The sequence below is a fragment of the Pangasianodon hypophthalmus genome, chromosome 10, assembly GCF_027358585.1.
Source record: "Pangasianodon hypophthalmus isolate fPanHyp1 chromosome 10, fPanHyp1.pri, whole genome shotgun sequence".
NCBI lineage: Eukaryota > Metazoa > Chordata > Actinopteri > Siluriformes > Pangasiidae > Pangasianodon > Pangasianodon hypophthalmus.
In genome coordinates, this window is record NC_069719.1 from 10,602,535 (window position 1) to 10,619,607 (window position 17,073).

At 38.9% G+C, this 17,073-nt stretch overlaps 1 protein-coding gene across 4 annotated transcripts in view; it reads left to right on the forward strand.

Moving 5' to 3' along the window:
• LOC113538935 (protein unc-79 homolog) overlaps nucleotides 1–17,073 on the forward strand; it is a 35,576-nt gene that overhangs the window by 16,470 nt on the left and 2,033 nt on the right. For 3 of the 4 annotated variants that reach the window (XM_053237717.1, XM_026934408.3, XM_026934410.3), the window contains exons 19-46: nucleotides 38–265; nucleotides 377–500; nucleotides 687–766; nucleotides 855–1,003; nucleotides 1,215–1,372; nucleotides 3,087–3,268; nucleotides 3,419–3,620; nucleotides 3,828–4,007; nucleotides 4,360–4,428; nucleotides 4,791–5,092; nucleotides 5,271–5,453; nucleotides 7,633–7,798; nucleotides 7,909–8,058; nucleotides 8,219–9,469; nucleotides 10,032–10,133; nucleotides 11,359–11,475; nucleotides 11,628–11,730; nucleotides 12,664–12,804; nucleotides 13,005–13,043; nucleotides 13,158–13,270; nucleotides 13,389–13,474; nucleotides 14,338–14,511; nucleotides 14,605–14,673; nucleotides 14,835–14,945; nucleotides 16,167–16,271; nucleotides 16,359–16,436; nucleotides 16,508–16,597; nucleotides 16,783–16,958. In XM_053237717.1, the coding sequence (XP_053093692.1) occupies nucleotides 38–265; nucleotides 377–500; nucleotides 687–766; nucleotides 855–1,003; nucleotides 1,215–1,372; nucleotides 3,087–3,268; nucleotides 3,419–3,620; nucleotides 3,828–4,007; nucleotides 4,360–4,428; nucleotides 4,791–5,092; nucleotides 5,271–5,453; nucleotides 7,633–7,798; nucleotides 7,909–8,058; nucleotides 8,219–9,469; nucleotides 10,032–10,133; nucleotides 11,359–11,475; nucleotides 11,628–11,730; nucleotides 12,664–12,804; nucleotides 13,005–13,043; nucleotides 13,158–13,270; nucleotides 13,389–13,474; nucleotides 14,338–14,511; nucleotides 14,605–14,673; nucleotides 14,835–14,945; nucleotides 16,167–16,271; nucleotides 16,359–16,436; nucleotides 16,508–16,597; nucleotides 16,783–16,958 (4,928 nt within the window). The remainder of the gene's footprint in view (nucleotides 1–37; nucleotides 266–376; nucleotides 501–686; nucleotides 767–854; nucleotides 1,004–1,214; nucleotides 1,373–3,086; nucleotides 3,269–3,418; nucleotides 3,621–3,827; nucleotides 4,008–4,359; nucleotides 4,429–4,790; nucleotides 5,093–5,270; nucleotides 5,454–7,632; nucleotides 7,799–7,908; nucleotides 8,059–8,218; nucleotides 9,470–10,031; nucleotides 10,134–11,358; nucleotides 11,476–11,627; nucleotides 11,731–12,663; nucleotides 12,805–13,004; nucleotides 13,044–13,157; nucleotides 13,271–13,388; nucleotides 13,475–14,337; nucleotides 14,512–14,604; nucleotides 14,674–14,834; nucleotides 14,946–16,166; nucleotides 16,272–16,358; nucleotides 16,437–16,507; nucleotides 16,598–16,782; nucleotides 16,959–17,073) is intronic. The other variant, XM_053237718.1, reaches the window with a different exon arrangement.

Sequence of the window (17,073 nt, forward strand, 5' to 3'; positions counted from 1 at the left end):
AAATCTAGATGATTCCAATATTTCTATGTTTGTGTAGATGGAGCTTCAGGATGATGGAGTAACTCTGGGATTGGAAGGCAGCCTGGGAAGAGACATTGTAGGGATCATTAACAGTGTGTTCCAGGCTCCTTGGGGTGGCTCACACACCTGCCAAAAGGACGAGAAGGCTATGGAATGCAGCCTGTGTCAGTCCAGCATCCTTTGCTACCAACTGGGCTGTGAACTCCTCCAGAGACTCACACCTCCTGAGGAGATATGCCTGGTGGTGAGACACACACATATACAGACACACAAATGAACATCATAGGAGAAAAAATGGAAGTAGTAAATAGTAGTTAATAGTAAATAAAGTACTTATTTTTGCTTTTTCTAACAGGAGCCTGCAGACGGTCTTGAGGAAAGTTTGGTCTTTCCCATGTCTGAACATTGCCTCAAACCAGAAGAAGAGCGGGCCAACCAGGACAACCCTGAGATCCAGACTGATTCCCTTGATAATCAACGTATGTGTACATTATGGCTATCAGAAAAATTAGAAAATGTGGAGCAATCAGCAAAATTAGATTACATCTGCTGTGATGTTTTGCAGACAGCAACCCTGCCATGTATGTACCCTGAGACTCATGTTGTTTGATTCTTAGTTATTTTGAATATTGTAATGTTGTATTCATTTTTCCTCTTTACCACAGCTTTAAAGAATAATACTGAAAGGAAATTCTCCTATCAGCAACTTCCAGCTTCTCTCAGGCTTATTTATACCATACTTCAGGTAAACATCATATTCTCCTTCTCCACACTGCACATAAGGCTTTTTGTTTACTTTTTGAATTCTGGTAAGTACTGCTTTCCCACTGTAGGAGATGGCTAAGTTTGAGGAGCCAGACATCCTCTACAACATGTTGAACTGTGTAAGGATCCTGTGTCTGCATGGGGAGTGTCTGTATCACGCCCGCAAAGACCACCCTCAGTTCCTGGCCTACATCCAAGAGAAGATGCTTATTCCAAGGTATTAATTAGAGAGGAGCTACGTAATAGCCTAAATAACATTTTACCTTATATGTAATGAGTATTATGTTTACCCCATTTCTATATACATTGTTTTATATAACAGCTCTAACCCTAAATCTGCACTGTGAAAAATAGGAAAATGATAGAAAACAAAGATCTGTTCCAGTCATTGTGTATGTGTGTGCTGCAATATCTGCTCTGGTGCCCAGCCTGTGGTCTGTGCTGAAGTCTGAGTTCTGCCAGCTGGCCTCCCTAGCAGTGCCTCAGCTGCTCCACGCTCTCTCGCTGTCCCATGGCGCTGATATTTTCTGGAAATTAGTGGACAACAGTTTCAACAACAAGGACTGGAAGATTCGCTTTGAAGCAGGTCAGATGCATGTGCAAGTCTGGTCTTGCTCTTTTCATGTTGGCTGAATTGAAGCAATGGTATTGTGGCATTGATCCTAGTATGAAAAAATATGATTAATATGTCAATATACTAGAAATAGGTGTGCTAGAAATAGGTGTGCAAAACCATGCTTTGATGTTCCCTTTCACACTGCTTAGCACCCTGCCTCACAGATCACCATCTTGCTAATCTAAGTGTGTGTGTGTGTGTATGTGTGTGTTTGTGCGAGCTTATTCTCTATTGGTTGCTATGGTTACTGGGATGGCTCCTACAGCATTGAGGAATTGTGGGATTAAAGGGGCCTCTTATGATGATTGGCAGACAGAAGCTATGACCTTGTACGGGAAGTGATAGGATGTTTGACTCGAACATTACAGAGTGAGAGTATGCTTTAGATAGAATTAATGAACTTGAAACAGAGTATACAGTCTACAGCAATATGCAATATGCATCACACTCAGTAAATACATTCCTCTGTATTATCCTCAGGGGCTTGTATAAATTTAATCTTTCATTTAAGCCACTCAGAGATGTAGAGTACTACAGGGCTAAAAGCTTTACTTTTTAAATGTGTGACTGAAGTAACTAAGGCTTGTAAAAATATTTTAAGATGTATTAAGACATATGTGGAGATGACATTTCTGCAGCTCAGTTCATATTGTTTTCTACTGTTTGGGCCGAAGAGGGCCTTTAGACTCATGGTATCCTAGCTGAGAAAAGTAAGTACAGGACTGGTTAAAGGCTATTATTTCTTGATGAATTGAATCATGTCTGTTACTCAGGTGTGGATAAGACTCCTGTTTGTCTGATACCACATCCTATTCACTACGTTCACTCGTTTAGATTGGATTGGCTAGAACCCAAAAAATCCCTCTATCCTCTATCTTAGGGATTAGAGGACCCGCACTTTGCAGGTTGAAGGAATAGGGAGCAGGGCACACTATTCAGACACAAGGTGATATTAGATTTTTTCATAAGCAGACAGTATTCAGAATTAGGTTATGCATGCCTAGTGATGAGTTAATACAGAAATCATGCATCAGTATAGCAGTATTCAGATCTCAGCAGTCAAGCACCAGTTTGACGTAACCTCAGTATTTCACACTGAAATTTATGTTTTGGACTGTTAATACACTAAAAAAACAATGGAATGCCATTTGAGGCCAATATTAAAAGTGTCACTATTACTTAATTAATAGTGTCTTCCCTTTAAAGTCCAAGAAAAGTTTTTTCCCAGAGACATTGCTTATCTAAAATTATGAATTAACTTGAAGTGAGCTATAAGCATAGCAGATTAGTGCTTGATCAGCTTATTCTTTAAACAGTAGGAACTTTACTTAGGTAAATTTTGATGAACATCTAAAAATGAACATCTTAGATTGGAAAAAATCTGTACTATATTTCAGTGTATATAGTGTATATTCCAGCCCATATTATAATAAGAAATGAAAAGGAATGCACTCTGGTGACTGGCCTCAGAAGCCAGTCACATATGGCTGACTATAGTGCGCCATCTATTGATGCATTAGATCACATGTAATTCATGTATTGACTTAATGATTGGGGTTTTTCTTTATCCTCGTAGCTGTAGCATCAGTAGCATGTTAGTATCCACTATATGGTGATATTTTAGAATAATTAAAGAAACGGGCCTTTTATTAAACTAGTAACTGAACTGTATGTGTGCTTTCAGTGGAGCGAGTTGCAGTGCTCTGTCGCTTTCTGGACATTGGCTCAGTAACTAAGAGCCACCTGCTGAAGTATTCACTGGCTCATGCTTTCTGCTGCTTTCTGGCCAGTATTGAGGATGTCAACCCTGCTGTGGCCACCAGAGCCAGGCTACTGCTAGACACCATTAAACGACCATCACTGCAGGTACACACACACACACACACAAAAACACAACATAATAATTATCTAACTGAAACCATAACTAAAATAGTGAGCAAACATGGGGTAATGTTAAATATTATCTCTGCTATGCTCTGTGATATTGTTCTTGACTGTGTGTTTAATTCCCATCAGGCCCTGTGTCTGTGCTTGGACTTCCAGTTTGACACGGTTGTGAGAGACCGTCCCATAATCCTGAGCAAACTGCTTTTGCTGCACTCTCTAAAGCAGGATATCCCTGCACTGAGCTGGGAATTCTTTGTTAATCGTTTTGAGACACTGTCCCTTGAGGCTCAGCTACACCTGGACTGCAACAAGGAATTTCCTTTCCCTACCAGTAAGCATGTTTATATCTGTGTATACTTGTGTGTTTAATAATCACAGCTTCAAGACATTTGCCTGTTGCATAGACACATATTTGGTCTCACAAGATGTTTACTACCTGTGCCCTGTAAATAACACACATAAATTTTCTTCAATTCAGTTAGAATTGTTGCATTGTAGTGCTTTAGTAACTGCCTGTTTTCCGCCTTTATAACCTAAGCCATCACTGCAGTGCGGACTAATACAGCCAATCTGAGCGATGCAGCTATGTGGAAGATCAGACGAGCTCGTTTTGCAAGGAATCGGCAGAAGAGTGTCCGCTCACTCAGAGACAGTGTAAAGGGGACATCCGACTCTAAACGTGCCTTTTCCTTGCCTGAGACATTTTGTGCCAAGCTGCGTGAGTTGTCTCACTTATCTGTCCCTGAACCTGTCTGTTTCTCTTTTTTTCTCTTGTACCTTCATCTTTCTGCTGCCTCACTCACCACAGTGTTAGAATGTGTTAATAATTTATTACTGTGTCACTTTGTGTGTTTCCAGAAAAAAGCTCACAGACAATTAGCTATAAATCATTACATAGAGAGTATAAGTTCTACTGTAAAGCTATCTTTAAGCTGTGCATTTTTTATCAACCACAAAATAAAAAAAAAAACAGGCAACGTTTTGATGTAAATGTCTGAGTCACTGGTGGAATTGTGGTTGAACAGTGTGCTAAATTGTGTGTAATTATTTTTCCATGTGTGATTTCTTAGCTCTAAGGCTTACAAGACAAGAGCACTCTGCACCCACACTTGGTGATATGCTTGAGAAAGTCTTGCCAGGTAATTAATTTTGGCAACTAATAGTGGTTTGCATGAATAATTTAAACCCTTCTTAATGATGCAGTAATATGAGACTAATTATTCACAGTTTATTTGTTAAGCAGATAATCAGCTCATCACTGTATAGATGTAGGTTTGTTTTTCATTAATTTTGCTTTGCTTACCCACATACCACCTGTTATTTTGAAGATTTCGGAGACATTTATAGTGATAGCCTTAAAATTAAATGAACCAGTTCTTTCATCCACCTCAACCTTTAGATGAATCACTGGGCTAAGTTTAGCACTCATGTCTTATGACTCAGTTTATATTCTGAAGCCCTCCAATCAGATGCTGAATATGTAAACCTCCACTTTCTGCAGCCCATCTGCCAGGTCAAAGCTCTCCTCCTGATGATGACTCAGTCATCAAGGACCTCCTCCCAGAGGACACTGGCATAGACCACCAGACAGTTCACCAGCTTATCATGGTGCTGATGAAGTTCATGGCAAAGGATAAGAGTAGTGCAGAGACTGACATAGGCAGTGCCAAAGCCTTTAATACAGTCAAGAGGCACCTGTATGTATTGCTAGGCTATGATCAGCAGATCGGTTGTTTTATGATCGCACCACAGAAGATGCGTTCCTCTACCTGCTTCAATGCATTTATTGCTGGCATTGCACAGGTGAGATGTTAACTGGATATGTTAATTTATTTAATTACATTGAAATGACTAAAATCAAACAATTCATATTAAGTCATATTAAGTCATGTTCACAGATCAGCAAAATAATAAAAATTCTATATTCAAATAAATGCAAACATTCAGTACTGATATCTGTTTGTGTTAATGCTTCTATAAGGTGATGGATTATAACATCAGTTTGGGGAAACAGATGCTGCCCCTTGTGGTCCAGGTGCTGAAGTACTGCACATGCCCTCAGCTTAGACCCAACTTCCAGGAGGCACCACGCTGCTCACTTTGGGCTCTGAGGCCACACATCAGGCAGATGTGGCTCAAAGCCTTACTTGTCATTCTCTACAAGGTATAGAATTTACTTGTCCTTATTTACATCTTAGGCACACTGGGTTTTTTTCATATACAAATTTTGTTATAGATGTTTATTTTATGACCTGTTCATTATTGAGTCAGTACAAAAGCATTTTAAATTCCCAAACACTACTTTTCCAACCAAAAATTAAATGTTACAGAAAAATGTTTGCTTGTCAGTAAAGAAAGCAACATGTTACATAACAGACCACTTTTTCAGACAAAAACCATAATGAAGAATTTCAGGTTTTACCTGCAAAAAAAGAAGCAAGTGTGAAAGTCAGTGTCTCCAGAGGAACTGTGGCAGATTCTCCAAGATGCTCAGTAAAACCTACCAGTGAATTTCTGTATAAAACTGCACAAACTGTACCTGAAACTGCTGATGCGTTTTAAAAAGCAAAGGGTTGCCACACCAAATATTGACATATTGACATTAATTTATTAATGTTTACTGCTCTTTATAGTAGTTTTTTTTTAGGTAGAAATATTTAATGTCATTTTTGAAGGCATCTTTGCCTTACGGCATTTCTTTGCATGTACATTTCTATTGCAAGGCTTTTGCACAGTGCTATACAGTATATTATTTTGAATATGAATATGTACAGATATGCTGACATGTATTTTTTTAAGGGATGAAACAAATGTGACTTTGAGTTTAGATTGGTGTTGTTAAGCAACCCCAATTTACGGAACATTTTCTCAGTGAATGGCATATGAAGCCTGTTCTATTTAGTATAATTATAAATAATAATAGAATGCCTACAAAATCATAAAGTGTGATTTTTGTGACAGCTATTATGATAAATTTGAAAAACTGACAGTAAACCTAATAGGATTAGGTTGAAAAATTTTTTTAATTCAGTCACTTCAAAATCAGAAAGACTACATGAAAAAGGACCTTGACTTTGAAGTGACTGAATCACACAAACACCGATGCACAAGCAAGTTATATTAGGTTCTTTGCCAAATAACAGCATGTATCAGCTATAAAAGAGGTCTGACGATTAGAGATTTCATGAGACCACTAACAAAAAGACCTAATAGTGGGTGCCCAAATTGCATCAGTCACAAAAACTGGAAAATTATTTAATGTCACAAACAGTCTCTAACGTCATGGCAGTGTAAGTGGACAGCAAAGAAAACTCAGTGACAGGGATAAACAGACATTTTACAGGATAGCTGCTAAATGTCCCATATTATAGCCACCAAAACAACCAGTGAATGAGCACCTCCATGACCCAATCTCAACAAAGACACGTTGTCAGCTTCACAAAGCTAAAATTCAAGGCAGAGTCGCCATTCCAAAGCCATTTCATCAAAGGCCAGTGCACAAAGATGCATGGTGTGGTGTAAGGAGCACAAACCCTGGACCACTGAGCAACGGAACAAAGCAGTATTTCACAATATTTCCGACACCTAGAAGGATTTATGTTTGGAGGAAGTTGAAGGATGCCTTCAATACTTACCTAAGTCTGTTGCCAACGGTTAAGTACAATAGTAGATTCATAATGATTTGTGGAAATCATTAGGTCCAAATAATTACTATGAATGGTTGCAGAGCAGCCAACAAATCTGAGGCAAATTTACAGGATCAGGTGCATCCTGTGGTGCAAACATGCTTTTTTTCCAGATGACGTTCCCATATTCAAGGTTGATAATACCCCTAAACATATTTCTAAAATTATTCAAGTGTTTAATGAACACATGGCTGCAGTCAAGTATCTTCTATGGCCTCCCTGAAATCAGATTTAAATGCCATTATACCTTTATGGGAAGTCCTGGAGCACAAAATAGAGTAGACATCCATTTGGAAGAAATGGAATTGGAAGATTTTCTTCCTGAATAATAGTCCAACATCACACCACAAACCATTCAGAACTTGTATAACAGCATTCCTAGAGGTCATAAAGCTGTTCCGTAGGCAAAGGGTTGCCCTACTCCTTATTAGGTATGTGATATTAATATATTGTTACATGTTCTGTGGTTCTGATTATTTTTTCCACCCCTGGTATGCAGTTAGGAGAGTGAGGAATGCAAATCTGGAACCATCTACTGGTCCTGGGAGTTTAAGGGGTTAAAAACCAAAGGAAAAAAATTAAGTACATGCTGTGACTGTAATAACTGTAACATTTTAATATTTATCTTCAACCTCTCTGAATATTTGTCTGTTGCAGTACCCATACAGAGACATGGATGTAAGTAAAGAGGTTGTGCTGCACCTGATCCACATCACCATCAACACCCTAAACGCACAGTACCACAGCTGCAGACCTCATGCCTCAGCTGGCCCACTCTACAGTGACAACTCCAACATTAGCCGCTATAGTGAGAAAGAAAAAGGTAAAATTATAATTAACACTGTGAGCATCACAAAGCACAAGGTGCAGTATAAGGAGCAGTAGCTCTTGGTTTGTAATGATCATGATTTGTTGTTATGGCTTGTTTTGCAGAAGAGGATAGTGTATTTGATGAATCAGACATCCATGACACTCCCACTGGAGCAGGCAGCAAGGAATCACAGACCTTCTTTGCTCGGCTTAAGAGGATTGGAGGCAGCAAGTCCGTCAAGTATCAGCCTGTGGACCTCAATGCTCAAAGAAGCAAGTGCCTGCATAATATGCATAATATGCATTCACACAGATGAGTAACATAGCCATGTTGTTAAAGATTTCATTGAATTGTTTATGAAATTTTAGGGCAAGCCATACTTCCAATGTAGTCTTAGCAAAGCAATTGTCTAAGCTTTACAATCTGTTCCAGGTGAGATTGAGTTGGCGGAGTACAGGGAGGCAGGAACACTACAGGACAGTCTGCAGCACCCAGCACGAGAGGAGAGCAGCAGCAAGAAGAAGAGACTACAGGCCATGCACAAACAGAAATCTCTTGACATTGCCAACACAGACTCCATCCTCTTCAACCTCGATGAACACCGGCGTAAATCCTGCATTGACCGCTGTGACTTGCAAGGGCCTCCTCCTCCACCACCCTCATGTTCTAGCTCAACGACTAGACAGTCACGCAGGGCAGATCGACGTGCCAAGGAATCCTCAGAAGGATCCAATCTCCATTTTGATAACATCAGGCCTGTTATTCCAGAGGTGCGTCTGAGCTGTATGGAGACTTTTGAGGATAAATCTGCAGGGCTCGACTCTCCCCTGGTCATTTCTTCTCAGCCCGCTCATGGCAAAGAAGATGGCGACCTGATTGATCTCTCCTCAGACTGCACTTCTATACCTGAGAAGCGCTCCATTCTTTCACTGTCTGACAGTGACTCACTGGTCTTCGAACCCCTTCCACCACTGCGCATTGTTGAAAGTGATGAAGACTTGTTTGAGGCACTTTCAAAACCACCAGTCGGAATGCAGATTAAATCTGAGCATCCGTCACCATCATCTGCCAGCACTATTCTGCGTCTATCTCCTGTTGTCCATGTGAGTGTGGAGGATTGTTCTAAAGAAAAAACAAGCAAATCTACCAGCCCTGCCAAAGGGAGTCCTGTGCAGGCAGCTGAGAGTAGAAATCCCTCTATAACCCCTACTGCCTCGCTGGAGCTCCCAGATCCCATATATCATCCTGGTTTAGAGAGTCCCATGACCCTGAAGCAGAAAAGAGACCTGTTAAGAAAGTCGCCGCATGTACCGGACTCATCTGTAGATGACAGCTATCCACATTCTGAAGACAAAGCCGGAGGAAGCCCCTCTGGTAAATCTGTGTACCTCAACATCCCTGAGGATACACTGGAAAGCCTGGACCCACTGAAAGCCAAGAAAGAGGAGGAAGGAGGAGTGCACAATGAGGATGAGAATGATGCTGAAGATGATGAGGATACTGGTGATGAGAGAGAGAGCGAGCCAAAGCCAGAAGATGAAAGCGACGAGGCCGAGTTTAAGATCCAGATCGTACCCCGTCAGCGTAAACAGAGGAAGATTGCGGTCAGTGCTATCCAGAGGGAATACCTGGACATTTCCTTCAACACTATGGACAAGATGGGAGAGCAGACCACAGACTCTGGTAAACAATTTTGTGACATTGCTGTGTATTTCCCTTTTATCTGCATATTTTCATTTATATGTAAGTACAGAAGTGCACTTTGTCTTTGTGTCCATATTTTTATGTGTATAAACCATCCTAGGATGTTGCTTTCAGCAATAAGTCTGCTAATCAGAGAAAGGAGAAAATTAGCTTCAACTGATTTCAACCTGGTTCAAAATGTATAGTACAAAACAAAAACTTTATTTATAAATTAAATCTCTTATATGACAATATGCATTTGTAAGAGAGTGTCAGTGTTGTATGTATAATTATAACAAAGAGTCATAAGTTGGTCTTTCCTTATTGTCACCCCTTGAAATATGGGATGTTTGTTGATTTTCAGATGTCATAGATTTGCTAGTTATGACTTACATAATTAGAGATCGCACATAAATTAATTAGCATTTGAATATTAACCATTGGATACAACACATGCAATATATTACCAGTCAATAATATATAATAGTCAATAATATAATATGGGCTCAACATATTAGTGAGCAATAAATCTTTCCTATCAACCTCCTGAATTGCCTTGCAGATCACAAAGCTCTGTCCAAACTGGAAAAGCCCCGAGAGTCTGCGTCAGCCCCAGCACTTGAAGCCACAATCCCAGAAACAAGCAATCGCTCCTCAATAACAAGTAGGAGCTAAATATCTTTTCAGCCATTACATAACCATTACTTCTGGCTCATAAAGCTGTCTTTGATTCATAAAACCAGCCATATATCTGACTGGATCCACTCATCCTCACATATAAAAATAATGATGTTTTTCACCCGTCATTAATGCGTTTGCTAAAACTATAGTCTCTACAGTGACGTAGGATTTTACACAGTGATTTTATTAGATGCACATACAGTACTGTGCAAAAGTACTTTTGCCTATATTTTTTTAGTAAAAACTTTGTTATAGATTTTTATTTTATGACTTCTACATTATCGAGTCAGTACAAAAACCATTTTAGATTCCCTAACATTAGTTTTCCAGCACAAAATTAAATGTTACAGAAAGATGTTTGTATGTCAGTAAAGAAAGCAGCATATTACATAAGAGACACTTTTCAGACAAACATAATGAAGGCTGCTGGGTTTTGCTGAAAAATTAGAAGCACATGTGACAGTCAAAGTCTCCAGAAGAACTGTGGCTGCGTCTGCAAGATGCTCAGTAACACCTACCAGTAAACTTCCATACAAAACTACATATATTGTACCTCAGACTAATAATTTTTTTTAAAGCAAAGGGTTGTCACACCAAATATTGACTTTGTTTCATTTATTACTGTTTACTGCTTTTTATAGTAGTTTTTTTAAATGTAGAAACATTTAATTTAATTGTTTTTGAAGGCATCTTTACTCTACAGCATTTCTTTGCATGTGCCTAAGACTTTTGCACAGTACTGTACATTTACACATATCAAATAGATAGAATGGAAATTAAATGATTTTCAAAACAGTGACCACATGCTGAAACTAAGTACCATTTCAAAACATCTGTTCATGTCAGTAGAAGGGACAATAAAGTGTTAATTATGTGTTAAATCTAAATTTCCTCATAAATAATAAATCTCATCATTAGTAAAATTATTGATTTGCTAAAACATACAATATAAATTTTTCCAGTATTAATTTAGTTTTTAAATTTTCACAGTACAAAAAACAACTTCTGGTATACCTATACACATAATAAATGCCATAATATTTTTCCTTCGGGAAATATGTGCTTTAGCTCTATTAAATTAATTATTTGTTTGTATCCATTAACAAGTCACATTGTGCTGTCTCACTTGTCTGTAGAATGTAAGTGTATTTAAATATTTGTTTTTCTTTCCTTACAAACCTTTCTGCATCTCTGTTTATGTCTGACAGCTCAGTATCGTCAGGCGAAGCGAGGCTCTCTGGGAGCTGTGACAATGAGTCAGCTGATGAAGAGACAGCTGGAACATCAGTCCAGTGCTCCACACAATATCAGCACTTGGGAAACAGGTTCTTACTCACATTGTAGAAAAAAAACATTTAAAAAAAGTGTTCACATTCAGATCTTGCACAACAGTTGCCAATGATGCAGTATATACAAACCGGACACACAAAGTTTTAGGAAGTCCTAATTCTGAAGGTTAATGATTTTGTTCCGCCAGGTCTCACTAAAACCAGCCTGCTGTCAGCTCCTAGCACAGTCAGCATGTTTGTGCCTGCACCAGAGGACTTTAGTGATGAGCAACCAACCAATATGGCTGACAGGTAGATTTATTTCATTTGTATGCATGCATATTTGTTTATGGCTATAAATATATTTTTTGTGTACTTTATTATGATTAACTGTTATTATTAATAAATATTTTCTAAAAATAATTTCAGTCTTTTTTTCTGAAACTTCTGTCATGTCTCGGAAAGGTGGTCTGCATTACAGTTCTAACATTAAATGTTGGGGTGCATTGATACCGTTACTGGTATAGGGCATGGGTCTGATACCATGCTCATTTAATTTTAGGTCTAAAAATTGCTCCAATACCAACATCTAATACCATGTGCTAAAGAATAGAGAACCTGAGCATGTTAATCAGTATCAGTAAGCATGGTTATTAAAAACAAGCACAAGGTGCTGTGAATTGTTCACACACGAAGCTATTTGCGAGTGTGGAGCGGTCAAGTGAGTGTGCACTGTCGTGTGTGAGAGCATTTCATTTCTGTGCACACTGAGACACAGGCACTTCCTTTTCCATCACGAGTCCAGGTGCAATTCATGGCACCTTGTGCCCATTTTTAATGACCACGCTCACTGTTACTGCTCTGCAAGCTCAGGTCAGCCGCCCTCGCACTCTCTATTACAGATACTGTTTAAATGCCAGGCTATCTTAAACAAACTCAGCTCGAGGTGTTCAATGCTAGCAGCACATGGCAGCAGCCAGCATAAACAGAGCTAAACAAATGTTCCATGTCACCCCTGATTACTTAATACTAAGTAAGTTAGTAATTTAGGTATCAGTATCAGTACTGGTATCAATGATTACCAAACAACATGTACTTGTACTTGTGCTCAGTCTGAAAATATGGTACAAGTGCATCCCTAATGAAATAAAAAAAAAAAACATGTTTAAAAAAAAAACATAAAAACTACAATGATACTACAATTTAATATCCGTTTCATTTGTGTATGTGTCTTCATATGGATAGGTGTCGAGACTGCGGGGCTGTATTAGAAGAGTATGATGAAGAAACCCTGGCTTTGGCTGTAGTCGTTCTCTCAATGTTTACTCATCTGAGTCCGGACCTGGCGGCTCCACTGCTCCTTGACATTATGCAGTCAGTGGGCAGGTAAAGTTCAACAGCACAAATCAACCCACAGCCTACACTGCACAGCTCAAAGCACACACTACAACAATCTGCTGCTGTTGTCTGCTGGACATAAAACTACATGGTGTGAAATTAAAAATACTAGCTGATAAAAACATAGTACTTGGCTGTGAAATAAATTAGACACTTCAGTATGTTCTCCAAATGTGTTTGTGTTATAGGTTGGCATCCAGTGCCAGTTACTCAGGCCAAGCTGAAAGGTAGGTGTTTGTGTATTTGTTGTTGCGTTCATGTGTCTAAGCTATATGTCATAAGTGTGTACATTATTATGCCTGTGTACTCCACAAATTATATGTGTGTGTTGATCATTCAAGCATGTTGATCCCTGGTAATGCTGCTGGTGTAGCTAAGCAGTTCCTGCGCTGTGTGCTCCATCAGCTTGCCCCCAATGGCATCCTGCCACAGCTATTCCAGAGCAACATCAAAGGTAACCAAACATCTGCTGATGCATACTCATAAAAACACTCCTAATACACACAGAACACACTTACATGAAAAAAAAAACACTGACAAAACACTCACTTATATTATTTTTTGGTTTTCAGATGGAAGCTTCCTCCGCACACTGGCCACATCTCTCATTGATTTCAATGAATTGAGTTCTGTGGCAGCATTAAGCCAGCTTCTTGAGGTAGGTCCTAAAATAATCGTGTTTTTTTTTGTGATTGTAATAGAAGCGCAAAAATGAGGCACAAGATCACAGCTCTGGCAGATATATGACATTTATAGGGTACTTCCACCAAACCAGGTTGTAAGAAATGGGACAGGGCTTCTAAGCCTTTGTTTGCAGTGTGTAACTTTAGCAGAAGTGAATTTGAAAATATCACTGCACCAACAGATTTCTAATGTCACACCTCCTATTGCTTCACTCTGTCCACGCTAGCATAAGCTCGCTCATTTCTGGCCATGAAAATAGTAACTGCGTGAGAAGAAGACAAAATGGCTTATGTCCAACCAAATTAGTAATACGCCAGCCTTATACCACTAATCTACGCTGGCACATGTGAAGTCCAGATGGACCCAAATGCACACTGTAGGAGTTAATTACAACACTGTAGGTGTTAACACTGGAAATGTTGATGTGCAAGATTTTGACACAAAGCCATTCTTGGTCCTATGAGCTGTTCGATTGGACCTCTGACAATAAAAATTACATACAATGTACCAGCAGATGGCACTCTTGTCAAAGAGTCAAATTTATTTTCCATCATCTGCTTTCAGGGCAGTCTGTGAAAATGGGATTTGCATTGTATTTATCTTGAATGTGAAGTTTTGTGATTATAGCATAAAAATGTCTTTAAATGTTATTCTCCTCCTTAAACACTCATAAACAGTCTTGCACCTGAGGCTATTCTATTTCTATTTTAAAATGCTATGCAACTATACAGTTTGGTTGTTTGATAAACAGAGCACAATGTCTTTTAACACATGAATATTCCTCATTTGATTTCAATATTCCTTGAAATAGTATAATGAGATGTACCCTGCTTGTAGGGTTTGAACAATAAGAAGAGTTTGCCTGCAGGGGGCACAATGCTCCACTGCTTGGACAACATTGCCACCTTCATGGAGGCTCTTCCTATGGACTCCCCTAGTAATCTTTGGACAACCATTTGTAACCAGTTCCAAACCTTTCTGACCAAAATTCCTGCTGTGCTGCCTCTGAAGGTATTTAAGCTTCTTGCCTATTTAGCTTTTAGATTTGAATACACTGTGTACGACTTAACATTTTTTTTTTCTCAATCTGATTCTTTTGTTAAGTATCCACTGGACTCCAGCTTGAGAATCATCATCTGCTTACTGAAGATTCCAACTACTAGTGCAACCAGAGTAAACTCATTTGAATGTGCACTTGAAAAAGAGATAATTCACACTTATTTGAGAAAAAATGTTTTAAATCAGAATGATGTAAATTACATTTGAAGTGAGTGCTGGAGGCTTGGGGTTCACTTAGCGCAAGACTAAGACTTTTGTCTGAATTTTTCTGCCAGAGTTTGCTGGAGCCGTCCTCTAAACTGCTGAGTTTTGTTATTCAGTATGGTGTCTTCAGCCTCTCGTACCTTGTTGAACTCTGTGGCCTCTGCTACAAAACCTTCAGTAAGGTAAGAGTAAAATCAATAGGCTTATAGTGCATGGGTTTCTTACAGTACTGTGGAAAATGGAAATAGTTATTTATTTATGGAGTATGTTGTAATGGACAGCTTAGAAGCACTTCTTGCCGTGTTATATCCTTGACCACCATCTGTGATTATATTCGGTGTGCTGAATATAGAGCTACATTTTATCAGTGATTGTGAAACAGTCACTACATTGTCTAAGGAGAGCTAACTCAACGATGGCTCAGCTGTGCTTAGATCATGGAAACAATTCTCTGCAAACTGTTGTCATGTACATATCATTATGATAAAATAACTATCATAAAAATGCTGCATACTTTTACTGAGCACACTGGATATAAATGTACTCTTCCTTTGTTGTGAAATATGGTCTCCCTCTCACACTCTCTCTTCCTACCTACCATTTGAAGAATTCCATCAGTGTCTATTGATTTTCAGGTTTTAGAAAGCCGGTCCAGAGGAGGAGGATATACATCCACTCCAGAGATTATGCTGATAATATCATAAGTGAATCCCTGCAGAAATTATTACTCAGTGTGGGGGATTGTCCTTCAACATGGATCTCCATAACATCCCATCCATCAGCATTGTGTTTTATGCTCACAGTTATATTGATTTTTCTTAGGCAGGTTCTCTCAGTATTTATTTTTAAGAATATTCTTTAATGGACAGTATTGAAGATACTGATTTGAATAAGCCATTTGAATAAACCTGAATAATTAGGCTTTGCAGAGTGGCATCCTAAAATGACCTCCATAAACACAACAGAAATAGTTATATTGTTACAGCTGTGTTGTCTGTGCTTCTCCTCATACCCAGAAGGATTAAATATGCTGACACAGATCCTAGTGCTGAGAGAAAGTGAGATGGAGTGGTTAAAATGGCTTTTTATCTGGGCTGGGGCTGTATAAGTAGAGCTGGGCTGACTGCCATTTTAATCTGCTAGTCTTCAGCATGGAATATGGATTGAGAACGTTATACTGAAAGGGACGGAGCAAAGAAAAGATCATTAAGACACAGGAGACAAATAATCATATTGGATAAAGAAGCAGAGATAGGCAAAAAAGGTTGTGTAATCTCAGACTAGAACTGTGAAATGCAGAAGACAAAATTCAGATAAAAATTCAGATAAAAAGATAAAAATAAAGAGCTTTTTTCTACATTTCAGCATTCAGTTTCTCTTTCTATTCTTTTCTATTTCTGCAGGAAAGGGATAAGTTCTACATGTCCCGTGTAGTAGTTCTGGAGTTGCTACAAGCACTGAAGTTCAAATCTCCAATTCCTGACACTAACCTACTTCTACTGGTCCAGGTACTTTGTTCTCTACTCTATTTAAGAGACGACACTGAGAAGCAGAAATATACTAAACCTACCTCTCTTTTTTCTGATTTTAATAAGTTTGTATGTGTCGACATTGGAACCCGGCTATCTGAGTCTACCATCCTCCAAAAACACATGATCTCATCATTACCTGGGGTGAGCAGCACACTATATATATAATTATTTCATGTCCTGTTATTGATACTAATTGTTTTTTTTTTTTTCAGTGCACGACAGCTGCCATGGAGTGTTTGAGGCAGTACCTCAGTGAGCTGCTGGACTTTATTGCAGACATGCACACGTTGACAAAATTAAAGGTTCAGTATATGCTAAAACAGGAAGCCATAACTAGATATAAGATTTATTACCTGTTACTTTCATTTCTTGGAAACTAGAGCAGACAGAGTACCAAATTCTGAAACTGTGCCAAATGTATGAATAACTTTTGAAATTTGTTTATTGTTCACTGTAACTGAAAATGCCCCATATATCCCTCCTTTAGAGTCATATGAAAGCTTGCTGTCAACCCCTTCATGAGGACACTTTTGGTGGGAATCTAAAAGTGGGTTTGGCTCAGGTAGCTGCCATGGAAATTAGTAAAGGTAACCATCGTGATAACAAGGCTGTGATTCGCTACCTGCCATGGCTCTACCATCCACCCTCTGCTATGCAACAAGGGTAAGAGTGTTCTCAGCTCATCATGGCTACCTTCATGCTATTTTTAAGGCCATACAACCACAAAATAAGTAACCTTTTTAACAGGTTGCAAATTGTCATATTCTTTCTTCTTCAG